General features: G+C 46.7%; 1 protein-coding gene across 1 annotated transcript in view; it reads right to left on the bottom strand.

Annotated features, from left to right (window-relative positions):
• TRPV1 (transient receptor potential cation channel subfamily V member 1) overlaps nucleotides 1-17427 on the bottom strand; it is a 52012-nt gene that overhangs the window by 1162 nt on the left and 33423 nt on the right. Inside the window, exons 13-14 of the mRNA XM_073670789.1 lie at nucleotides 15298-15425; nucleotides 1042-1160 (exon numbers count right to left, since the gene is read on the bottom strand). Of these exons, the coding sequence (XP_073526890.1) occupies nucleotides 1042-1160; nucleotides 15298-15425 (247 nt within the window). The remainder of the gene's footprint in view (nucleotides 1-1041; nucleotides 1161-15297; nucleotides 15426-17427) is intronic.

Genomic DNA, 17427 nt, shown 5'->3' with positions numbered 1-17427 from the left:
CATGATGGCTTCCTGTAGTCACCACTCAGGATGAGATAAACAGCTCCCTTTATTAACTCAGAACTCTCTAATACTAAATGGGAAATAGTTTATCTAAATCAACACAAACCCTATTACCTGTACAATTCACATAGTGAAAAAAGAATTGTATTTAACTGCACAGAAATACTGTAGAGTATCCTATCCAAATCTAACATATGACCACTTGTTATACTCCAAAAATGTGTCCATTTCTATTTTGGTTTCATTTCATCTCCATTTAATATCTTGAGTCAAATATGAGCAGATCTTAAAGATGTGAAAATTCCTTTAAAGCACATATCGAGTAGACCACCATTTCTATGACTAAGGGCGCAGTGTACTCCAGAAACGTGCAAGTTTGTGTGAACATGCATTTACATTTTGCATGCACATCAATTTATGTTCCAGTTCACACCTTCAGGTTTTTTCTTTGCAGTTAGTATGCTTTAGTGCATATAAAAGGGTGTGGCCGCCCTTTGTCTGGGCTGGGACGCTGATCCTGCCTCGGTTTTATGCTTGCACCAGGGATCCAGTCTCTCTGCCCGTGTCCATATGTATGTCACTTGACAAATGGTAAGGTTTTTAATATTAGAGTTAGGACTGTCCCACAAGGGATGCCGTGAAGTGTCGGGACAGCTTTTACATTATTTTGATCAAAATTATGTTAACTAAATACCCTTTATTATTTATTATTATTTTTGCACTGTGCGATTTATATATTTACTTTTAATTATTTGGGTATTTTTCTTGTCTTTGGTTTCTCCAAGTTTTTATCCCCATGATGGATCATCCTGTTTTTGAATGAATTTCTAATACAAAAATTAATTTTTGGATAGAAGTGCCAGAAAATCCTTTTTACTTCGTTGGTTCTATCGAGTAGACCACATTGGCTTGGTAAGAGAACTTCCTGTACTAATGTACTGTATATCATGTACTGCATTTCAGTAGGAAGAACGTTATGCTAATAGTGAAGCATCTAATTAACACATGGTATGTTGTACCAGGGGATCACACTCTTACCTCTAGCCATCCGGATTGAAGCATTATTTAGATTATTCTTCATGATCCCTGAATTTCCAGGGTCTTCATTGATTATCCCTAGGTTTGTGTTCCATTTGGTCCAGTTAACCTCATCAACTCTGCCAGTAACAAGCACATGATGCATAATAATAATCATAGAAAACAATGAAGAATATTTAACAGACAAAAGGAAATATATAAAAATATACATAAATTGTGATATTCCAGGAAAACTAATGGTTGGCAATGCGTTTACAGCATAGAACCACAAGATAATGTGACATTCCCTTTTCATTAAAAGTTAGAGCTACTGTTATTTTATTCTTGTTAGCAATTTATTGAAATACTGTTTTTTTTTAGTTATTGATCAGGTATATTGTTTATTTTTAGTTCTCTGAACATGTCTAAAGGTTCCCATACAGTTATAACAGCTGCCAGCCTCATTCTGCTTACTCACGATACACGTGCCTGCTCAATTTGGTTGACAAGTTTTGCATGTACCCCCCTTCATAGTTGAATATTTGACCATGTGTAAGTAGTGTTGAGCGAACATGCTCGACTCTGCTCGGTAATCGCTCGAGCATCACCCTACTCGGGATGTTCGGCGAGCACCGAGCATTTCCGGGTTACTCGGGCGGGAGCTCGGGTCTCCGCCCTGCATGTTTGGCGCTCTTTACAGAGCCAATGAACATGCAGGGATTGCCGCCAGCCAGTCACTGTAATGCCGCAGCCATGTTGTTTGTGGGCATTACAGTGATTGGCTGGCCGCACAGCGTCACCTTGAGTATTTAAAACCGGGCGCCGCCATCTTGGACACAGTCGCTCCGGATCAGACAGTGTAGGGAGAGTGCTGCTGATTTAGGGAGAGATATATCCTGCAAAATAGTTAGTGTAGGGTCTGTAAAGGCTGCCAGAACAAACAAACAGTCCTTCTCAGGACTAATACCCATCCCAGGTATATCAGGCAGGCAGGCTGTATAGGAGACACAGTGGTTATACAGGCAAACGCTGCATTACAGTCCTGTGTGCTGCTCCTGTTGCTGAAATTGCTGGACTTAGCTCCAGGTCCCGGGGGCCAGGAAAAATCCTTTTTTTTTTTATCAAAATCCTCTTTTTTTTTTTCCTCCTTCACAATGTACAAATACCCATCTTATTAACCTTTTGGTGTGACCCCCCCCCCCAAAAAAAAAAGTGTGCCTCTGATTTTTCAGACACAAATATATCTGTTGAAAATAGTCTGGTGTAGGCCAGAGAAACATAAGTGTGGTTTTGCAGTTCTATGGGCCATTTGTATCTAAAAAAAAACAGTTTGTGTGTCGCTCACTGTTCAGCCGCAAATATATATATATTTTAAAAAGCCTGGTATACACCAGTAAATTATTACTGTGGTTTTGATGTTCCACGGTAAAACATCTCTATTATCCTGTTTTTGGCATTTTTTGCTGTATAAAAATAATAATAGTGTCTCCCTGATTTTTCAGACACAAATATATCTGTTGAAAATAGTCTGGTGTAGGCCCAATAAATACAAGTGTGGTTTTGCAGTTCCATGGTACAAACCTCTGTATTATCCACTTTTGGGCCATTTGTATCTAAAAAAAACAGTTTGAGTGTGTCGCTCACTGTTCAGCCGCAAATATATATATATTTTAAAAAGCCTGGTATACACCAGTAAATTATAACTGTGGTTTTGCTGTTCCACGGTAAAAAATCTCTATTATTCAGGTTTTGGTAGTTTTTTCCGTAAAGAAAAACAGTAGTGTCTCCTGACTGTTGTGACACAAAAATATATCTGCTGAAAATAGTCTTGTGTAGGCCCGACATCCCAGTGTGGTTTCGCAGTTCCACGGGTCAAATCGCTGTACTATCCAGTTTTGGGCCTTTGGTATCTAAAAAAAAAAGCAGTTTGAGTGTGTCGCTCACTGTTCAGCCGCAAATATCTCTATTTAAAAAAGTGTGGTATACCCCAGTAAACAATAACTGTGGTTTTCCTCTTCCACGGTTCTAATCTACTCTTTATTACCCTTTTTCCATTGATAGTGCAAGTGTAAGCTATTTTACTTCATTTACAATGGGCAAGGCGCGTGGCAAGGGACGTGGAAGTGGACGTTCTGGTGATGGTTCGTGCAGAGGACGGGGCCGTGGCCAAGGTGAAAATGTGCCACAACCAACAGCCACATCTTCTCGCTCCCACTTCTTGACCGAATTACTAGGGAAGCACAGAACAACACCAGTATTGAGAAATGATCAGTGTGAACAGGTTATTAATTGGACAGCAGACAATACTTCCAGTTACCTGGGCACCACCACCTCCGGTCTGTCTTCCACACGGTCAACTCTTAGTAGCCGTGAGTCTCGACCGCATACTCCTCCTCACCCTGATGCTCCTTCCTCCCACCATGCCGAGTGTCATCAGACAGCAAGTGATCCCACACTTGGACACTCTGAAGAGCTGTTCACTGGTCCATTTCCATATTTGGGCCCCTCGCCTGATACGCTTGAAGTGGTGGAAGAGGAGATCCCATGTTGCGATGCCCAAATATTTGAACAGCCACGGCCACAGGAAGTCGACGTTGGCAATCTGTCACAAGAGGTGGATGATGATGAGACACAATTGCCAGGAAGTGAGGAGGAGGATCGTGGTGCGCAAGTGGAAGAGGAGGAGGTGGTGGATGATCTAGTAACTGACCCAACGTGGAAGGAGGACATGCAGAGTGAGGCCAGCAGCACACAGGGGGAGGGAGGCAGAGTACCCCAACAGGCAGGAAGAAGCAGTGTGGTGGCCGCAGACAGAAGGCAGGCAACCGTTCCCCGTAACACCAACACGAGGGACGTTGCCAGTACAAGCGGTAGGTCTTCCAGAGTCTGGAATTTTTTTAAAGACTCTGCTGATAACCACAAAAAGGCCATATGTTCCACCTGCCATGCCAGCATCAGCAGGGGTGACAAAACTACCAGCCTGACTACTACCAGCATGATCAGGCACATGGCAGCAAAGCACCCGACTTTGTGGGGCGAAACCCAGGGTCCACGACCAGTGTCAGCGGGTGTCACCACTGCTTCTTCCACTGTTGTGCGTGCAATAGAACCCCCTGTTGTGTGTGCAAGGCAATCCGCTGTCCATACTGCATGTAAAAATGCCCCCTCCTCTCAGTCTTCACTTGTTATGGCAGTTTCTCAAGAAACAGCATCAACGTCCACGTCCACGTCCCACCGCAGCGTTCAATTGTCCATATCCCAGACCTTTGAACGAAAGCGGAAATTCGCAGCTAACGCCCCACAGGCCACAGTCCTAAATTCGCACATTTCACGACTGCTTGCATTGGAAATGCTGCCTTTTAGGCTGGTGGAGACGGAATCCTTCTGCAATCTTATGGCGGTGGCCGTCCCTCGGTACTCGGTCCCCAGCTGACACTATTTTGCCCGGTGTGCCATCCCCGCACTACACAAGCACGTGTCCCAAAGCATCTGCCGTGCCCTCAACAACGCAGTTACTGGGAGAGTCCACCTGACAACGGACACGTGGACAAGTGCTTGTGGCCAGGGACGGTACATCTCTCTGACGGCACACTGGGTAAACATAGTGGAAGCCGGGACCCAGTCGGACCTTGGGACGGAACACATCCTCCCCACACTGAGGATTGCGGGCCCTATGTCAGTCAGAGTTGCCCCCACAGTGTACAGCTCCTGCGCATCCTCCTCCTCCTCATGTTCAGCCTCCATCTCAGATATCACCACATCAGTTACAAGCTGGAAGCATTGCAGTACTGCCTCCGCCAAGCGGCAACAGGCTGTGCTGAAACTCATAAGCTTAGGTGATAAACCTCACACTGCTTGTGAGTTGTGGATAGCTGTGAAAGAGCAGGCAGATCTGTGGCTGAGACCGCTGAACCTACATCCCGGCATGGTCGTGTGTGACAATGGCCGTAACCTGGTGGCGGCTCTGAGGCGAGGTGAGATCACACACGTACCATGCCTGGCTCATGTGCTTAACCTCGTGGTTCAGCGGTTTCTTAAATCGTACCCCGAGTTGCCAGATCTGCTCGTGAAAGTACGCCGCCTGTCAGCTCATTTTCGCAAGTCGGCTACAGCTTCCGCCGCCCTTGCTGTGTTGCAGCAGCGTTTGCAGCTTCCGGCACACCGACTGGTGTGTGATGTCCCCACACGTTGGAACTCTACCCTCCACATGTTGCAAAGGATTTGTGAGCAGAAGAGAGCAGTTGTGGAGTACCAGCTGCAACAAGGCCGTCGATATTCAGGTCAGACTCCACACATAAGACCTCAGGAGTGGACCTAGATGTCTGACATATGTACCATCCTGACAAACTTTGAGGAGGCCACCAAGATGGCGAGTGGCGATGACGCCATCATTAGTGTCAGCATCCCACTTGTCTGTCTTTTGCAACGCTCTCTGCAGAGAATTAAAGAGGAGGCATTGCAGCCAGAGTATGATGAGATGGATCAAGAAGCCGTAGCGGGCGATTACACACAGCCCAGCCTCATCTCATCCCAACGTGCATTGGGGGACAATGAGGGAGAGGAGGAGGAGGAGGAGGAGGAAGAACAGGAGCTGCTATCATGCGTTGTAGACGGTAGTACCTGTACAAGTGTCATACCGTCGGTTCAGCGTGGGTGGCCTGAGGACAGGGGGGAGGAGGAAGAGGAGGAGGAGGAGGAGAGCATGGTCAGTTGTCATCTTGGTGAGGACACGGAAATCTTGCCCGTTACCAGTCTGGCACGCATGGCTGACTTTATGTTATGCTGCCTTAACCGTGACCCTCGCGTTGTCAAAATGTTGGGTGACAGTCATTACTGGTTGGTGACACTTGTAGACCCCCGCTACAAGGAGAACTTTCACTCTCTTATTCCTGAGGTGGAGAGGTCTACAAAAATGGGGCAATACCAGAAGGCCCTTGCTGCAGAACTCTTAAAAAAATTCCCATCTGAACACGCTAGCGGCAGAGGTCACAGTTCGTTGCCCAACCAAGGCGTACAGGTGAGAGAGATGCAACTCCAATCCAGCAGAGGCAGGGGAACACTGTCAACGTTCTGGGACAGTTTTCTGACACCCGCCCAGCTTACAGGCCCTGAGGCGCAGGGTACTCTCACAAGGAGTAGAAAGTTTCAAAAGATGGTGAGGGAGTACCTTGCTGATCGTACCAGCGTCCTCCGTGATTCCTCTGTGCCTTTTAATTATTGGGTATCCAAGCTGGACACTTGGAATGAACTCGCTCTGTACGCCTTGGAGGTCCTGGCCTGCCCTGTCGCTAGCGTGTTATCGGAGCGTGTTTTTAGTGCCGCTGGGGGAATTATAACTGATAAGCGCACTCGCCTGTCAACTGACAATGCTGACAAGCTGACCCTTATCAAAATGAACAAGGGCTGGATTGGGCCAGACTTCTCATCACCACCAAATGACAGCAGAGTAACATAAAGTCAAATCCACTGTGTAATTTCGGGAGGTGTATTCACATGCACCGCTTCACACCCACACATGGGTATACGCTTCCTCGTTTCGGCTGTTTAATCTTCTTCTCCTTATCCTCAGCCTTCACCACCACTATACCACCAGGGTGCCAGCATTGCAAGTTCCTCCGTCCTAATTTTTGGCAGCTTTTGCTGGGAAAGCATAAGCAAATACCATGGGACACCCACTCCCCAATAATGGGACTTATGTTTGTAATATGCTGTACTACATGGCTCTTGTAAGGGGCATTGCAAGTTGCTCCGTCCTAATTTTTGGCAGCTTTTGCTTGCAAGGCATAAGCAACTACTATGGGACACCCACTCCCCAATAATGGGACTTATGTTTGTAATATGCTGTACTGCATGGCTCTTGTAAGGGGCATTGCAAGTTGCTCCGTCCTAATTTTTGGCAGCTTTTGCTTGGAAAGCATAAGCAAATACCATGGGACACCCACTCCCCAATAATGGGACTTATGTTTGTAATATGCTGTACTGCATGGCTCTTGTAAGGGGCATTGCAAGTTGCTCCGTCCTAATTTTTGGCAGCTTTTGCTGGGAAAGCATAAGCAAATACCATGGGACACCCACTCCCCAATAATGAGACTTATGTTTGTAATATGCTGTACTGCATGGCTCCTGTAAGGGGCATTGCAAGTTGCTCCGTCCTAATTTTTGGCAGCTTTTGCTTGCAAGGCATAAGCAAATACTATGGGACACCCACTCCCCAATAATGGGACTTATGTTTGTAATATGCTGTACTGCATGGCTCTTGTAAGGGGCATTGCAAGTTGCTCCGTCCTAATTTTTGGCAGCTTTTGCTTGCAAGGCATAAGCAAATACTATGGGACACCCACTCCCCAATAATGGGACTTATGTTTGTAATATGCTGTACTGCATGGCTCTTGTAAGGGGCATTGCAAGTTGCTCCGTCCTAATTTTTGGCAGCTTTTGCTGGGAAAGCATAAGCAAATACCTCGGGAGACCCACTCCCCAATAATGGGACTTATGTTTGTAATATGCTGTACTGCATGGCTCTTTTAAGGGGCTTTGCAGTGCAGTTCAGGGTCTTTACTGATGATTATAAGGTAGACCCTCCCGGGAGTACTGGCTAGCATAAGAGGCCTGGTCAGTCTGTGAGCAAGCAGGAGTTCCCCTGGCCAGGTGAAGTTGTAGGCCTCCCCGTCTGTCTGCACTCTTCCTGGCTACGTTGCTGTAAGCGGGTAGAAGTAGCCCACATCCCTCAGTGTACCGTGTAGTGCTCACCCGTATGGCTGGTGACTTGGGGCCTTCTGTTAGCCTCCACTCCACGACGGCGGTGCTGGTCCCTTGCTTGTGACTGAGCCTCCGGGCTTCTATGGCCAGAGGACCTGAAATCCCCTGCCGACTGGTTTCTTCTGCTGGATATATAAGTCCTCACAGCTTCGGACTCCTGTGTCCGGTTCCTATTGTCTTCTGCCAGGGCGAGCTCTGCTCAGCTTCCAGCCCCTCGTCTTTAGCTCCTAGCTCCTACAGAGCTCCTTGCTGTTACTTTCCCTTGCTCTCACTCTGAGTCTGACTGTTCTCTGACTCACTCAACCCCACCCCAGATCCAGTTTATAAGGGCAGAATTCTCCCCTCCCAGGACTGGGGCAGGAGGATGTTGCATGTTTAAGGGATCCTGACCAGGAAACCTCCCACTTGCTCTCCGACGTAATCTCTATTACTGTGGTGACCAGACCCCTGGGGTGCCACACATGGCTCTTGTAAGGGGCATTGCAGTACCTCATAATTTTTGGAAAGCCTTCCATTCACTGCTTAGGCCAACAGTGCACAGGAGACCCAGTTGCTATAAATGGAAAAAAAGGTTTAGTTAACGCCCTCTGACCTCCATGTCATTTCCAAGGGGCATTGGAGTGCCTCGAAATTTTTGGTAGGCATTGCACTCACTGTATGCCCTATAACTGTGTAGCCGAACCACTCCATTTGTTACAGAAACATATCCTACAAGACATATCTGGTTGACTGGCCTGATATTGATGTGAATGGTCCCTGTTCCTCCTGCTCTTTCTCCTTTGCCACTACCTCATCCATCATTTATCACCTGAAGCTTTGTTTTAACGGGAGTCATAGAACTTGGATAGTAGGAGGAAAACATCCAGCAATCCTCGGAGGAGGTAGGATATGAGCCAAAACGCTGACCTCCTCAGGCCTAGCCGCTACTACATACATGCGCTTGCATTACAACAAAACAAAGCAGATGCTAACTTCTATCATCCTCATCATGCTCCTCACCTTGGCACTCTCAACTCCCCTGATGGAGAAGCCAGGGCCCACCGGAGGAGTCTGATAGTCCGGTGGGCTCGGCCAATACTGCCCTAAAGCAGGCCAGGCTAAGAAAAGTGTGGGAAAGGTTACCGGTACAAATAGGGGTGGCTGGGGACCGAGTATGGACACCCGGCCACCCCCTGGAGGCTGGTGAGCAAGCGGGGACACCCGGCCACCAGTCGGCTGGGGACTGAGTATGGATACCAGACCGCAGACACAGCCATGGCGTGGTGGCCAGATTCCGCCTCCACATGCCTAAAAGGCCCAATTTAAAGTGCAAGCAAGCAAGCAGTATGGTATTGCAGCCTGGGGGTGGGTGGGTGGGTGGCAGGTTGCATACTTGCGCTTGCATTGCAAGGAATGGGAGAGGTACAATTGAACACTGCCCTGGGACAAGGACTTGAATGGGGATAGTTGCAAGTCTGCAACGACAGGTGCAAGGTGGGAGGCATCTTCGCATGTACCATAAACAGGGATTTGGCATGCACACACTACAGCGGAATAGGCTCTCCTTCCCACTAAATGCACTGGGCAGGGCACAGGTAATGTTTTGGTATACGCGCTTAATCTTATGTATAAGGCACACCAGGACAAATAGGGGCGGCTGGGAACTGAGTATGGATACCTCGCTGCCGAAGCAGCCATGAGGTAGTGGCCAGCTTCGGCCTCCTCTAAACTAAAAGGCCCCATTTCAAGTGCAAGCTAGCAGTATGGAATTGCAGTCTGGGGGTGGGTGGGTGGCAGGCTGCACACTTACACTTGCATTAAAAGAAAACATAGCAGATGCTAACTTCTGTCATCATCATCATGCTCCTCACCTTGGCACTCTCAACTCCACCGATGGAGAAATCAGGGCCCACCGGAGGAGTCTGGTTCTCTGGTGGGCTCGTCCAATGCTGCCTAAAGCAGGCCGGGCTAAGAAAAGTGTGTGGGGGGATGTTCCAAGGAGAAATGGGGGCGGCTGGGGACCGTTTATGGACGGGGACCGTGTGGACGCTCGGCCGCGGGGCGGCTGGGGACTGAGTATGAACACCCGGCCGCCGGGCGGCTGGGGACTGAGTATGGATTCCAGGCCGCCAACACAGCCATGACGTGGTGGCCAGATTCCGCTTCCACATGCCTAAAAGGCCCAATTTCAAGTTCAAGCAAGCAAGCAGTATGGTATTGCAGCCTGGGGGTGGGTGGGTGGCAGGCTGCATACTTGCGCTTGTATTGCAAGGAATGGGGGAGGTACAATTGAACACTGCCCTGGGACTAGAACTTGCATGGGGATAGTTGCAAGTCTGCATCTTCTGATGCGGCAAGGATCACTTATGATGGGCACACTTTTAGACAGTGACCTGGGAGTCAGAGATGCTTCCAGGGGTCTTCCCCATGCTGTTCCCATGTCTTTTCAGCACTTTATGCATGTGTCACACAGCACATGGTCAGATGAGGTTGTAAAATGTTAAAATGACATTTCCCGGTGAATGCATTTGTCATAGTTGAAAGCAATACAAAAGTGTAAAAACGCATAAAAAATGCTACTTGTGAACATAGCCGAAGGTGTGGAGGAGTAGTTTTGTTTTTGGTCATTTATTTTAACTTATACACAAGTCTTTTCCCTGGAAAGGATGTTCCTTAACATATTTCACAGGAAAAAAGTTTCACTTTCGTTTTATTGTGAGCCTGTAAAAGTGGCTTAATACCTCTGACCACGTTGTTGACAGCAGTGACCTGGGGGTCAGAAATGCTTCCTGGGGCGATCCCCATGCTGTCCCCATGTCATTTGAGCACTGTCACTATCGTTTTGGGCACTTGTTAGGCTTTTAAAAGACTGCCGGGGGTGCCACCGCAAAAATGCTCGAGTCTCCCATAGACTAACATTGGGCTCGTTGCTCGGGTCGAGCACCCGAGTATCACGGCGAGCTCGGCCCGAGCTTCGAGCACCCGAGCATTTTAGTGCTCGCTCAACACTATGTGTAAGGCTTGAGGATGGAGGAGGAAGTCACTGTGACACCTCTGGCAGCTGCTTACCTTTCCTTTGTACATTCGATCAGGCATGTTGATCACGTGTCTGATCCTTTTTTCTCCCGTTATAACAGTTGTCCGAAACACTTCAGCAAACGTAACTCTATTGATCATTGTCATGACCACTGTAGGGTTGTGGCTCTCCTAACATTAGCATATAGCATTGAGCTTGTAAGCCCCACACCCTAGACTTGGTTCAATAGAAGATCACTGAATAGCATTTCATTGTACAGTAATGTATTTTAGAGGGGATTGAGACCTCCCAAGTGAAAAGTAAGTAAGTGTAAAAGTAAGAAGTATTTTGATTTAGCAACGGATGGAATTTTGGAAAATCTCCTAGATATATGCAGCATATATAATTCTATAGGGTGCCTCTTACAAATAAGGGTGACAAAGAGTTTATGTGAAGTGTTTTAAGTAGAGTGTGCTAGACATTGCTAAATTTCTACATACCATTTCATTTTTAGGTTTTTTTTACGCTGTGGTTTGCCATTTAAAATATTTAGCCAGTAAATGCGAGTCACCCTTCTGTATTGCTACACAGCACATCCTAATTGTCATTCAGGACAATTTACAGAAACAGATACAACTAAGAAAGGTTGAGTACTAGGAAGACCCTTTCCTGAGCAAATTATTGCCAAGTCCTAGAAGAAACTGCTGATTCCTCTTGGAGATCTGGATGGACAGATGTTTAGTAAACTGTAAGCTTGTGAAGGTGGTGAGGATGGCATCCCACTACTCTGATATTTTTGTTGGTTTAATGTGTGTCACCCTGGCCTGGATGCCACAAATGTATAATAAAGCTGTGTCTGAGAGCAAGGGGGAGGTTCTCTGGTCGAGGACCATTAGCATGCAATACCTCCTGTCCCAGGCCAGTAGGGGGAGCAGGCTGCCCCTATAAAAGCTGGAACTGGGGGCAGGGTTAGAGGAGAACTGGACAACCTGTGTCTGAGGAGAGAGGTGTCCCAGAGCAGGGACAGACAGTTGTGTTGCAGCCTAAGAGGCCGTGTGGCAGTAGGAGAGCCACGAGCCAGGGACAAGAGGCGAAGCGAGCCTGTCCTGGCAGATAGAGAAGCTAATCTACCGGACTTTGGTGTCCGAGGCTGTTAGGATTCCAAGTCCTACAGCAAATAACCAGTCCGCAGGGGACTGTATGTCCTTTGGCCTAAGAAGCCTGGAGGTTCCGCCACAGCAGAAGGGACCGGTGAAGCCGCACCAGGCCAAGAGTAAAAAGGGACCCAAGTCTCCAGCCATACGGGCGAGAAGACACGGTGAGCTCAGGAACGTGGGCTATTACACCACGAGGAGGGAAATAGCCAGAGAGAGTGCAGAGAGCACGGTAGGCCTACACCCTCACCCTGATCAGGGCCAGCTTCCCACTTGTTCTCAGACATCCAGGCCCCCTCCTAGCCGGGCCTGTTTTTGGGTCGTTTCACCTGTTCTAATAAAGACCCTGAACTGTTTAAGAGGCCTCCATTTCCTGGCTATCGCGGTCGGAATCATCCCCTCCATCATCCATTATATATTATATATGCCCTGGGGCCATACTCCTCCCGTGGGGAGTTGTACTATTCAGTGCTGCACATTTATATCAGCCCCAGCGGTCTGCACTGCAGCGGCGGTTAGCCCTGACCGCAATCCACAGGTGGCGTAGTCGGACATTGCAAAACATATAGAAGACTGCCACTGGTCTGACCACCCTGATGTCACGCTGTCTCGGCGTTCAGGAGGTCAGGAGCCTATGCTGACCCTACACTGAGGCCCTGCCTAATCCCTCTACCTGGAGGTACTGTTGATGGTACAGAGGTCCAGGCCGCCAGCGTAAACCTACCTCCTGAGAATCCCTGAACCTCAGTAATCTAGTCCTGAGAAGGACCCCGATCACAACAATTGGGGTCAGGACCGTATACGCCAAACACAGTACAAGACGAACGAGACAGTACAAGGGGCAAACCAAAAACCACCTCGCATACAAAAACTTACACCACTACAACAGAGGGAACACCAACGGGTAAGGGGATAAAGAATAAAGCGAGGAAGGGAAAAAACCACACCGAGTACACTTCGCTCCAAACTCCACAATACCATGTATCGCTCTGATAGTCTGCATGAGAAGCTTTCACCGACAACTACCCTATCAGAACGGCAGGTATATGAAGGAGTCCCAATACTGCAAAATTAACTGTAGCTGGGCGAGGCTGGGCCTCGTCTAGCACAGAGAGAGAGAATTAACTCCCTCCCTGCCGAAAAACACCAAGCACCAAAAACTCAGCTGCGAGAAGTCAGGCTGTGTAATCGCAACGATCTTCGTGGCGACACACCCGTGACACCTGAACCACGGACCGGGTTGCCACTACTACCCCCATTATTGCCCTGTTGCCCGGATCCGAGTGCCCCACGGCCCAGGGGGTGAGTCAAATGTATTTTACATGTATGTTACAGCTATGTATTTAATGGTTATTTCCCTGTGGGCAGCACTGCTGACCGCAGGCCACAAGATGTCACTGTTTTACTTTTCACTCTTGTATAGAATGTAAGTGAAAGGTGAAATTTGCTTAGTAACACAGAGGCAGCAGGAACAAAAACAGTTTGAGGGTTAATTAAAAGTACAGTCCATAGTGGGAAGGAGTCCTGTGGATTCTGGGAGAAGGGAATCCATTTTAGTCAGTTTAGAAGAGGAAGAGAAAGAGGCAAGACAGGTTGTTCCTAGTGTGGAACTACAAGGCTCATGAGGAAAAGGATCTAGTTACAGAGGCAGCAGGACGACACAGGCAAGTGGGGAACCCTGCAAGAGAAAAGCTTACAAGTCCAGGAAGCGTACTGTCCAGCGAGAAAGGGGACCTTGGGACGAGATAGCGCCTTCCTGTGGGTACTGAAGCATACTGTCCAGTGAGAAAGGGACCTTGGGACAAGGTATCGCCCTGCAGTGGGTACTGAAACAGGGAGCACGTCTTTACGAGCGGCCCCTGGGACTCATATAAGTAAGGACACAGGAGATCAGGGTATAGCGACACACGTGGGCCCGTATGACTCTACCCCTAAGGAAAATGCAGGCAATTAAGATCTCTCCTCACTACTGTGATGTACCTGTTGCCAGAAACAAAGTGCAGACTGTAACTCAGAGAATGGAGCCTGAGTACTGTGTGGCAAGTGATGAAGCATGCATAACCTGTTACTCTATGTTCACCTGTTTGACTGTGCATAAAAAGAACATCATTTATAACAGCTGGTTTGGCTTCTTGACTGAGAGGGTTAAACGGGAAAGTTCTGCACTCAGCGCATTAACAGATCTCAGATCTCGAAGTATCATCACACATGCTACCCCACAGTACACTATTTCCTGTAGCAGGCCGGGGTGTCAAAGAAGCGACACTCGCCCATGACTACCACCCTGTGGTCCATTAGAAGCTCACAAGTATCCAACAAGATAAAGAAAAAATGCTCCTGTAGACAGGCTCGGACTGGCCCACTGGGGAACAAGTAAATTACCTGGTGGATCCATGCTCAGGAGTGTGCCCTCCACCTCTCCTTACAAGCAGTAGTTGGCACAATACACCTAGAATAATAGAATGTAAGAGTTGGAGGGGACCACCAGGGTCCTCGTGTCCAACCCCCTGCTCAATGCAGGATTCACTAAACCATCTCAGACAGATGTCTGTCCTGCCTCTGTTTGAAGAACATCTGGTTGACTATGTACAGATAAGGGCAGCATCACATCTTTCATTTAACAAACTACCCAATTTATTATTATATACAGTAGAGGTAAATTAGTGAATGAGGGTAATGTAATATTTGTGTATAGCCGAAGAGTGGACCCCCAGAATCATTGTCACTGGTGGGCTCTCACTCCAGCCCGCCACTGCCTGTAGATACTGTAAAAGCAACCATGAACAGACCACATGCACCTTGGCAATAATCTTATTCCCTTTCTTACCTTTGGGTTACGGCACACCTGCTTTTACTCAAGACCAGATCATGCTCCTTTGTTCCCATCATTTGATTTTCTCTTTTCATCCTTGTCCCTCTCCAACCCATCTATATCCTCAGCTTTTCCTCCATTTATTTTTTTTCAACCCAATCCGTTGAAGCACAATTTTCTGAAAACTACCCTGAAATTGAACTGAAAGTATAATCAGTTTTTGGAAAATGATCTTTTAGAATTTAAAACTTATTTCTCTTCTCCAGTCTTTTTGTAAATATTAGTCGCATGGAAATATGCTCTGTGATTGTCCTGGATGACAGACCACTTTAGCAGAGGAACAGCAGCTTCTGCTGTTTCCCTGCTTGACAGCTGCATTGTCTACTCGTTGCTGACCACATCCTCTCCTTCTCCAGTGTAAAATTTGGGATCTGGAGTCTGAAATTTGGGATCTAATTCAATGTAGGGTTTAAAGCCTACTTTCTCCAACCTACAATAGGCACCATGACATTATTAACTTATGAGGCCTCCAATGTAAAAATATAAGATTCTGTTACCTGAAGCAACATCTGTAATCCTCCTTTCCATCAGGTGTCAGTCCCACCAGGACAGATTTACCAGACCGGTATCTATTTGTGAAGTAGTTCAGGAAACTTTTTTCTATATCAATAATAGTTATTGCTCTCTAGAAAAAAAACACAAAAACAATTTATTTTAAAGCGAGTGTCTGGGGTTAGGATACAAGTCTGCAGTCACTTTATGCGACTGCACACTTGTATATTCTCCCATTGCATGCTCTGTGAGGATTTTCCAGTGCGTGCGCTGTGAGCGGGCGATCATGTGACAGCTAGTATGCACTTTTCATATTTCCAGCCACATTCCAACTAGACGTATCCAGCCTCATTCAATGCGAACGTCTAGTCGGCATGTGACCACATGCATACAAATCACATACTTGCGGTCTCGTGCCTGCCGCTCCCGGCGTTGAAGAATCCTCACAGCATGCAGTGTGTGCAATGTGAGGGTTCATAAGTCTGCAGTCACATAATGACTGCAGACTTGTACCCTAAGGCTGGACAACCCGTCTAACGCCATATATTTACATATGTGCTTATATCATACTGTATATCTGTACTGCTTCATCTTCCCTGATTTATACGATACCTTCCAAGGCATAAAAAAAATAAAGAGGCAATATTATTAAAATATTTATCCTCGTCCTCAGTGGTCCTCACAATGAACACAGGCCAGGAATAAATCCAAAAAGAAATATAAGTATGAAGCAAGATGAAAGGTCTCCTCTCGGTAGTATCCACTGCTGTGTTCGGCTAAAAACTGTTCACATGATTCCAGCCTTAGCTCTACATGCACACCTAATTTTAATCCCCCAATGACCAAGCCAAATTTTTCAAATCTGACACGTTGTCACTTTATGCGGCAATAACTCCGGCATGTTTTAACATATCCCAGTGATTCTCAGATTGTATTTTTTTCCTGACACATTGTACTTTATGTTAGTGGTGCATTTAGTCAATATGTTTGGTGTTTATTTATGAAAAGATTGAAAAATTGATGAAAAGATTGAAAAATTAACAATTTGCAATCTCTGAATTTTTATCCTTATAAACCAGATAAAATTGAATACATAACTTTTTCCATATGACTACTTTACATCAGCATCATTTTTCAAATGTCCTTTTATTTTGTCAGGATGTTAGAAATTTCAAAAGCACAATCTTTTCATTTTTTACAAGGAATTTTACAAAATTATACTTTTTAGAGACCTATTCTGGTTTGAAGTGACTTTAAGAAGCCTGTGTATTGGACAACCCCCCAAAAATTATACCAATTTAATAACAGCACCCTTCAAATTTTTCAAAACTGCTGTCAGGTAGTTTGTTAACCCATCAGGTCCTTTACTGGAATTAACGCAAAGTGGAATGAAAGGAATGAAAAATTATATTTTTTTAATGTTTCTAACATCCTAAGAAGCCACCATTGCTGGCAAACCCTGAAGCCATTACGTAGCCTTGGATTGCCATGAAACCATTGGGACCTCATAATCATGATCTGGAAGTTAAAGAAGGATCCCTTTCCCTCTGCCAACCATCAAGATGCCCCTGTCATTACTGACAGCAGCAATGGCCATGAGCAGTGTTAACACCAAATGTGGTGAATGCAGTAGGGTGTCAGCTACCATTTTCACCCATTGGGACATACTATTCTCTTATTTCTCACGTCAGTAAAAAGGCATGTTGGTGGTCATTATTTAAGGCTTTGAAGCTTTGAAGCCAAGGTACAATACAGTATCACTTATTGTCTATTCATTGGACATCAAAATACAAGCTTCAGTTTAGATCTTTAGGGTGGTGTCACAGGCAACATTGGACCCATCATCAGGATACTGATAAATATGGTGGTGCTTTCTGTCTACCAACAAGGAGATCTACCATGGGACTAAGGTCACATTTGAATGTGGCGCCCCTGCGGGTTCAGTCGCCACAGAGGTACTGCATCTCACCCAGAGGTGGGGCAAGATGCGTCGCTTCCCTGCTGAGCCCTGTCCCTGGCTGGAGTGGGGGGAACCATGTAGTGGGTGTGGGTGGAGGAAGAAGCTCAGGGGAGCACTTGTTAGGGATATTATAAAGAGAGAAGCCATCTTGGGAGTCAGAGCAGTCTGAGAGGAG

The sequence above is a fragment of the Phyllobates terribilis genome, unplaced genomic scaffold (genome assembly GCF_046119375.1).
Source record: "Phyllobates terribilis strain yellow unplaced genomic scaffold, ASM4611937v1 Scaffold_2__4_contigs__length_985480577, whole genome shotgun sequence".
NCBI classification, from domain to species: Eukaryota; Metazoa; Chordata; class Amphibia; order Anura; family Dendrobatidae; genus Phyllobates; species Phyllobates terribilis.
The sequence above is the reverse complement of the archived record's forward strand: the minus strand, read 5'-3'. Positions and strand labels throughout refer to the sequence as shown.